General features: G+C 46.1%; 1 protein-coding gene across 1 annotated transcript in view; it reads right to left on the bottom strand.

Annotated features, from left to right (window-relative positions):
- Nucleotides 1-8,960, bottom strand: part of LOC111950685 (cell adhesion molecule DSCAM-like) — a 200,028-nt gene that overhangs the window by 139,418 nt on the left and 51,650 nt on the right. The window contains 2 exon segments of the mRNA XM_023968476.2: nt 3,673-3,822; nt 4,575-4,892. Coding sequence (XP_023824244.1) covers nt 3,673-3,822; nt 4,575-4,892 — 468 coding nt within the window.

Genomic DNA, 8,960 nt, shown 5'->3' with positions numbered 1-8,960 from the left:
CCAGGCAGATTCAATGTGAGAGCTAATATACAGAAGTACCTGTACCAGATCAATGTGGAGCTAATATATCAGGCTGAGTACCGAGTACCAGATCAATGTGGAGCTATATACAGGGAGTACCAGTACCAGATCAATGTGGAGCTATATACAGGGAGTACCAGTACCAGATCAATGTGGAGCTATATACAGGGAGTACCAGTACCAGATCAATGTGCAGAGGTATTTGAGGTAGATATATACATGAAGGCAGGGTAAAGTGACTAGGCATCAGGATAGATAATAATATAATACGAGTCAAATAAAGAACAGAGCAGACAGGGTTGACCTACAACTACTGACATAGACAATGCACTTTAATGCAATGCAACTCCTACCCACTGTCTTCTTAAATGTGTGTATTGTCCACTGTCATTAGCACATCTTTCCACGCATGCAGACACTGGAGCTCTTTGAGTGTTGTATCGTTAGGTTCTGCACAGCAACCTAGCCTAAAGTGGGCCTAACCCCAGTGAGACTTACAGAGGAATGGTTAAAGGGGGCCTGCTGCCTGCGCTTCATGGTACACCTCTCCAAACAGAAATACTACCATCTATAATTCATACTACCAGATACAGAAAAGCTACATTTGTGATGTTGTTCATGTCTAAGTGTTGATATTCTCATTTTTAACTCATTAAACATTTAAAAGGTGGGCTTTGGCGGCCCATCGAAAACAAGAGTAGGGCTTGGTGATCTGTCTAGAGCCCCCAGTCAACATGGATACCACATACACACAAACACACACACATATTCTTTCACACACGCAGACTCTTTAAATTGCACTTCATATGCATGAGCCATGAAGAATGGGGAGAATGGATGGTGGGTTTGTGCGTTGAGACGTGGATAAAGACTATTTGCTCATGGATTCATAGACTTCCGTCATTTATTATTAAGCATGGAGAAGAGCACTGGATTGGTGGCGGCAACATTTTTCTGACAGTGTTTACATATGGATTTTAACAGTGCAAGTAAACACTTTGTTTTGTCAGTGAAGTTCACTTTTGAAAGACAGCTAGGAAAAAGGCCCATTTAGCCTTGCATTAGACAATGATGGCATTGCATCCATACAGTACATACATGTAATTCATTCATATGAACAATCAATCATTCAAACAGTCAAGTATTAATTCTGGGGAAAAAATGTATATGTATTCCATAAACCATAACCCTGTATCCTCTCAGCTCCAAAAGATCCTTGCGACAAATCCATTTATGGACAATTAAGAGATTGATATAGATTTCAACATGGTTGCTTTCACCTCAGTGGACAAATTGTAAAACGGCAACAAAAAAGAAATCACTGCATTTGCCCTCCGTTCAAAAGCCAAAACAACATTAGCTTTGTCTATTGAGTTTGTTAAATGCCCGACATAAAGTGAATTTGCCCCCGGGGGCTAGGAAACAATCGAGTAGATGAGCAACGCAGACCGAGTAGACGAACAAGGCAATGGCTCCCATCACCAGAGAACTGGGTCAATAGCACTGAGGCTAAGTGACATCACAGGGTTGCCATGGCCTCCTCCCTGCTCTCGTGGAAGACTCTCGTCCAGTCTGGGTCAGCAGGGAAATAGGGACACTCTGTCATGGGGTCCGACGGACGTGGACACACAACAGAATGTAACGAGCTGGTTGCATGGCTGGAACAGGGGCATGGGCGCTAATCTACTAGTCTAGTCTGACCTCAAAAGGCCTTGCAGACAGACAGTGCAAAGCACATCCACACATCCCTTGGGTCAAAACACTTAGCTATCTCAGAACTATGGCCTTCTTTTCTTGCAGTGAGATACTCACTTACCAGACTGGTTTTGTGAAGATTTTTAAATAACATGTTCTCTATATACAGTTGAAGTTGGAAGTTTACATACACCTTTAGCCAAATACATTTTAACATTTAATTCTAGTTAAAATTCTCTGTATTAGGTCAGTTAGGATCACCACTTTATTTTAAGAATGTGAAATGTCAGAATAATAGTAGAGAGAATGATTTATTTCAGCTTTTATTTCTTTCATCACATTCCCAGTGGGTCAGAAGTTTGCATACACTCAATTAGTATTTGGTAGCATTGCCTTTAAATAGTTTAACTTGGGTCAAACATTTCGGGTTGCCTTCCACAAGCTTCCCACAAAAAGTTGGGTGAATTTTGGCCCATTCCTCCTGACAGAGCTGGTGTAACTGAGTCAGGTTTGTAGGCCTCCTTGCTCACACACGCTTTTTCAGTTCTGCCCACAAATTTTCTATAGGATTGGAGGTCAGGGCTTTTGATGGCCACCCAATACCTTACATTTGTGTCCTAAGCCATTCCACAACTTTGGAAGTATGCAATTGGGAGTCATTGTCCCATTTGGAAGACCGTTTTGGACCAAGCCTTAAACTTCTGCGACCTGATGTCCCTATGAGCTGTGCTTCGAAATATATCCACATAATTTTCATTCCTCATGATGCCATCAATTAAGGTAATGGCACCCACCAGTCCGATTCCTGCAGCAAGATCACCCCACAACCACTAGGATTCTTTGCCTACCCACGCCCCTGCTTCAGCCTTTGGCGATGGTGTTCGTTCCGGCTGTGCACAAGCCGTCCCCATTTTTCCTCCAAACATAACGATGTTGTCACTATGCCAATAGGTTTCTTATTTTGTTTCATCAGCGACCAGAGGAACATTTCTCCAAAAAGAACGATCTTTGCGTCCCGCCAAGCACAGTTGCAACACCATAGTCTGGCTTTTTTTACCTGGAATTTTGGAGCAGTGGTTCTTCTTCCTTGCTGTAGGCCGACCTTTCAATTTTATGTCGAGCTAGTAGGACTGTTTTACTGTGGAGTACTAGAAACCTTCTGTATCCTGTTCCTTCCAAAGTCCAACACTTCTACATTTAGGTCCTTTGGCTGTTGTCTCTGGAGATTCATTTTGCACTTTTCGCAACCCTGAAAGATATTGTGGTCAGTCGTCGTAGAAGCGCAGGAACGCATTCTCGCTTCCTAGCAGTCCAAATATGACCGCGTGCTGTGTGGTCCGCATGGTCGTTTATACTGATACTATGATTTGGGTACATATTGAACTGGTAGCCTATCAGCATTTGGAAATATGCTCCCAAGGATATCTGCAATCCACCGACGTGTGCAGGTCTACAGACCTTTTTTTCATAGTCTTGGCTGATTTCTTTTGATTTTCCCATAGATGTCCAAGCAAAGACGAGCAGCTTGCGTTTTGAAGCTAGGCCTTAGAGGTAGACATCCACAGTTAGCATCTCTCGCAATTAATACTCATATGATGTCAATACCTACCACCAAGGCTTCTAATAACCATGACAGCAATTTAGCTGGAATCATATCCAAGCTCGTGTTAAAGCATAGTCAACTTAGTGTATGTAAATTTCTGAACCATTGGAATTGTATACAATGAATTATAAAAGGAAATAACTCTGTTCTTAAACAATTGTTGGAAAAATTACTGGTGTCATGCCACAAAGTAGATTCCTAACCGACTTGCCAAAACTATAGTTTGTTAACAAGAAATTTGTGGAGTGGTTGAAAAACTAGTTTTAATGACTCCAACCTAAGTGTACGTAAACTTCAGACTTCAACTGTACATTATATTGTGATTAGAGAGTGATTAGAGAGCAGAGACTTACTCTGGACGTTGATAGACACTGTGTCTTTCTCCCAGGACACAACAGTGATGTAGGCCTCCACCGAGGCTGGGATTATGCACTTGAACACCGCCACATTGCCTCTCATGGCCTTCTGGTCCTCCACACGGACCGTGTAGGGCTCTCGTAGAACTAGAAGAGATGGGGGAAACAAGAAATGAGAGTCCTCAATGAATTGACTTTCATTTTTCTGTTCTGGCAAATTATATGCTGTCTATATATTTTGTTTCTTTGCTTTCTTCACTGCTTTAATCACAAGCATAACAAATGTGACATCCCTGACTCTGAACATTACCAACTGAAATGTTTAGCAGGTGGTCACTAGTCACCCAAGTGGTATACTATACCCCATTTAGTGACCAACAAGCTTCTGTTCAACATCTCCACACTGTCTGTAGCCCTAATTCCCACCTCTGTAATCAACTGTCCATTTCCATAACCACACTGGCCACTGACCACTATACTGTAGGGCTGGGATTTTTCCAGGGACCTCACGATACAATATAATCACGATACTTAGGTGCCCTTAGGTGTATCTCGATTCTATATGTATTGTGATTGGATACTGTGATTTTATTGTGATATGATGTTCCTAACGGAGACAAGAGAGAGCCTTGACCAAACAAGTTTTGATCAGTACTGGAAATAAAACTGCTGAGTACATGTTGGCTCACCATGTAAAAAGAAGATGGAGAACAAGCTATAGAAAGAGAAATACTGGAGTTTTGGAACAGGTACAGCAGACCAGCGCTAGATAATGTTAACTACCTAGCAATGATTTTTGAAATAATAATATTAATAATTCTCACATCACTGCTACTGTAGATAAACAACCCTACTGTACAATATACAGTATGCATAAACCAAGCAGATAGACCACTCACCAGCCTTAATATGGACATCTTGGCTCCTGATTTTCCCTGAGGGGTTCTCCGCTGTGCAATAGTAGGTGTTGTCATGGATGAGGTTGCTGAAGCTGGAGGGGTTGAAGTGGAAGATCTGGAGGGTGCCATTGGGGTGCACGTGGCGGATCCCGGGGACATCGTAGATCTCCTCTCCGGTGGCCAGGTACCAGCGCAGCGAGGCGGGGGGCACGCCCACGGCGGGACAGGGCACCGAGGTCCCTGTGGTGCTGGCAAACACTACCTCTTGCACAGATGCATTGACAAAATATAAGCTGGAACGTAGATCTTCACTGAAAACTGCAAAGAAAACAGAGCAGAGCAGGGAATGTTAGTCATTGGTAGTGTTTAGGTTTTTTGCTGCCCATCTTCTCAACTAACGTTCAGCCTTTAGCCACCTTTGATTTTTACCAATATATACTGTATATCCCTGATCCTGATCAACGTGAAGAAAAAACACTGAGCCTTTTTACGTTTTTGGAGAATTCTTTTCTGAAATGTATTCTCTATCCCCTTATTTGGAGGGGTATTTTTATGGGAGTTGTTTTACAATGTAACATTTTGAGTGAAATGAACAACCGATGAATGGCCAGAAGAACCAGTTTCCATCATAACAATGGAGGCCATTTTGCAATATTTCTAAACTAAAACATCTGAAAGCCTCGTCAGCAGAGCTCCACTATGCATTCATCTCTAAGACTTCTTATGTTGTATTTCACGTTGAGTCTGTGGTGCTGTAATGGTGTTGTGCTCTGACTGCATGGCCAAAGTGCTATTTTCAACTGCAGTGAGGAGGAATGGAGAAAGGAGAGTTGTTCAGTATTAAGAGGCATTTCAGAGGAGCCGAGGGAGAGGAGAGGAACTTGGAGGGCCAGCATAGCACCAGACCTGATTACAAACACAGTGCATAATGGGAAACTGGGGCTGGAGGGCTGCTTGTGGAGGGCTGAACCACGACCCCGCTAAGAAATGTGGCGGGTGTGCAGGGGGATGCTGCTACTCCCTCCCACCCAACCCAATACTGAACCAATCCTTTATTAGCTGGTATGGTGTACTGTGTAGGCAGGCACCAAGGCTTCTGGGAAATCAAAGATACTAGGCAAGCACTCCATGTAACCTAGTGTGTCTGCCTTATTGTTAACATGGGCTTTTGGGTGAGTTATCCTAAATACATTATCTGCTTCTTATATGGACGTCATTTAGTTATATGGATTATTATTGGATATGAAAAAAACTGTTGAGAACGACACCAAACGTGTCTTCCAGACTATTCCCACAACCTGCCTTGTCATTGTAGACAGCCTACCTGTTGGTGTGTGATCCTACACTCCCTGTCCTGTCACAACCTAACACTAAAGCAATGGACCTTGTGATGTACTCAAAGGTACTCTATTATAGAGTACCCAGCCTGCCTCATTCCCTGCCCTGTCACAACCCAACCTGCCTCATTCCCTGCCCTGTCACAACCCAGCCTGCCTCATTCCCTGACCTGTCACAACCCAACCTGCCTCATTCCCTGCCCTGTCACAACCCAGCCTGCCTCATTCCCTGCCCTGTCTCTACCCAGCCTGCCTCATTCCCTGATGTCTCTACCCAGGCCTGCCTCATTCCACTGCCCTGTCTCTACCCAGCCCTGCCTCATTCACTGCCCTGTCTCTACCCAGCCTGCCTCATTCCCGCCCTGTCTCTACCCAGCCTGCCTCATTCACTTGCCCTGTCTCTACCCAGCCTGCCTCATTCACTGCCCTGTCTCTACCCAGTCTGCCTCATTCACTGCCCTGTTCTACCAGTCTGCCTCATTCACTGCCCTGTCTTACCCAGCCTGCCTCATTCCCCTGCCTTCACAACCCAGCCTGCCTCATTTCCCTGCCTGTCTTACCCAGCCTGCTCATGCCTGCCCTGTTCTACCCACTGCCTCATTCCCTGCCCTGTCTCTACCCAGCCTTGCCTCATTCACTGCCCTGTCTCTACCCAGCCTGCCTCATTCCCGCCCTGTCACAACCCAGCCTGCCTCAGTTCCCTGCCCTGTTTCTACCCAGCCTGCCTCATTCACTGCCCTGTCTCTACCCAGCCTGCCTCATTCACTGCCCTGTCTCTACCCAGCCTGCCTCATTCCCTGCCCTGTCACATACCCAGCCTGCCTCATTCCCTGCCCTGTCTCTACCCAGCCTGCCTCATCCATGCCTGTCTCTAACCAGCCTGCTCATTCCTGACCTGTCTCTACCCAGCCTGCTCTTTCCCTGCCCTGTCTCTTACCCAGCCTGCCTCATTCCCTGCCCTGTCTCTACCCAGCCTGCCTCATTCCCTGCCCTGTCTCTACCCAGCCTGCTCATTCCCTGCCCTGTCTCTACCCAGCCTGCCTCATTCCCTGCCCTGTCTCTACCCAGCCTGCCTCATTCCCTGCCCTGTCTCTACCCAGCCTGCCTCATTCCTGCCCTGTCTCTACCACAGCCTGCCTCATTCCTGCCCTGTCTCTACCCGCCTCTCATTCCCTGCCCTGTCTCTACCCAGCCTGCCTCATTCCTGCCCTGTCTCTACCCAGCCTGCCTCATTCCCTGCCCTGTCTCTACCCAGCCTGCTCATTCCCTGCCCTGTCTCTACCCGGTCTGCCTCATTCCCTGCCCTGTCTCTACCCAGCCTGCCTCATTCCCTGCCCTGTCTCTACCAGCCTGCCTCATTCCCTGCCCTGTCTCTACCCAGCCTGGAACAAACATTTTAGTGCTTCATCAATTCTCTAACAAGGGCCTCATCTACCACAACCTGCTTCCACGTAGCATATACAAATACTTGCATAATATACATGTATATTGCATTTAAACACTCAGTTCACACATACCAAAATGCACAGATTTCCTTTATATACATAGAGTCACATAAAATATTTGTACCTCAAAACTTACAGACATTGGGAAATCTAAATGGATGCATGTGTTGTCTCAGTCAGGGTTGTTTTAGTTTCTAAATTGAGACTCCATAAGCATGGAATGGCGAAGGAATGCATGACCGCTCCATTCTTATGGATCGGCCTAACAGAAAATCGTCAAACCCCACATTAACGGAGTTATAGATTGGCTGTTTGGGAGCACACACACACACAACCAAGATTCACATGTTTGATTGATGAGTGGTCTGAATAGCATGGTGTAGTAACTCCAACTGTGTGTGTGTGTTGTGTGTGGTGTGTCGGTGTGTGTGTGTGTGTGGTGTGTGTGTTGTGTGTGTGTGTGTGTGTGTGTGTGTGTGTGTGTGTGTGTGCGTGCGTGCGTGCGTGCCGTGCGTGCGTGCGTGCGTGCGTGCGTGCGTGCGTGCGTGCGTTGCGTGCGTGCGTGCGTGCGTGCGTGCGTGGCGGCGTGCGTGTGTGTGTGTGTGTGTGCGTGTGTGTACATGTGCGTGTGTGTGTGTGGTGTGTGTGGTTGCGTGCATGTGTGAGTGTGAGTGTGTGTCCTACTGTATTTACCCCTGTGGTAAACACACAGATCAATAGCTCTCAGACCAGCTAGGCAGCTGCAGGTGGCTCATCATAGTATTAATACATGCTAAGAGTTAGCCTGAAGCTCTCATAAATATAAATACAACCAGCTCCATCGTCAGCCATTACAGAGCACATGGATGAACAATGAGTGGATCCCTCTTAGCAAGGCAAAGACAGGGTTGAGAGACAGTCAGAATACATACAGGTTCCATAAGGTGTGTAGCTGTTGTTTGGAGAATAGGGCCAGCCTCCTCTGTTGTACTTTGCAGGTTCTAAATGTGAACAAAGAGCCATCAAAGCTGAGCTCTGAGTGTGTTTGAAAGGTGAAAAATGAAGAAAGGCTGCCTCATGACTGCTTTTGTCTCAATCCACCTTTTTACATACTCATTAAAAATGTAGCCCCGTTTCTGGACGGCTGATTCCTTAAAACAGTGAAGCCGTGACGGACGAATGCAGGCGCTGCCAGAGTCCAGAACCCAATGTAGGAGAGCAGAGAGATACTTTAGAGACCATTGTCAAGGAAAACAGTGAGGTATAGTGGAGGAGAGAGAGAGAGAGAGAGAGACAGATTGAAAGCACTCAGCCAATAAGATACAGGCAGTTACTAGCAGAGAGAGAAAGAGAGAGACAGAGAGAAAGAGAGAGACAGAGAGAAAGGCCACTAGGAGTGTCAGAGGCATTCTCCCACTCTCTCTGTCTCTGTAGCTCTCCACTGCTCTCTCCAGAAAATGACCACTCCTCCTTTTTTCTTCTTCACTCTGTCTCTTTCTCTCTCCCTTCCCTCTCCATCCCACTCTCTCTCCTCTTCTCCCCTCCTTTCTCTCTCTCCCCTCTCCATCCCACTCTCTCTCATCTCCTCTTCTCCCCTCCTTTCTCTCTCTCTCCCTTCCCTCTCC

The sequence above is a fragment of the Salvelinus sp. IW2-2015 genome, linkage group LG23 (assembly GCF_002910315.2).
Source record: "Salvelinus sp. IW2-2015 linkage group LG23, ASM291031v2, whole genome shotgun sequence".
Classification (NCBI taxonomy): domain Eukaryota; kingdom Metazoa; phylum Chordata; class Actinopteri; order Salmoniformes; family Salmonidae; genus Salvelinus; species Salvelinus sp. IW2-2015.
The sequence above is the reverse complement of the archived record's forward strand: the minus strand, read 5'-3'. Positions and strand labels throughout refer to the sequence as shown.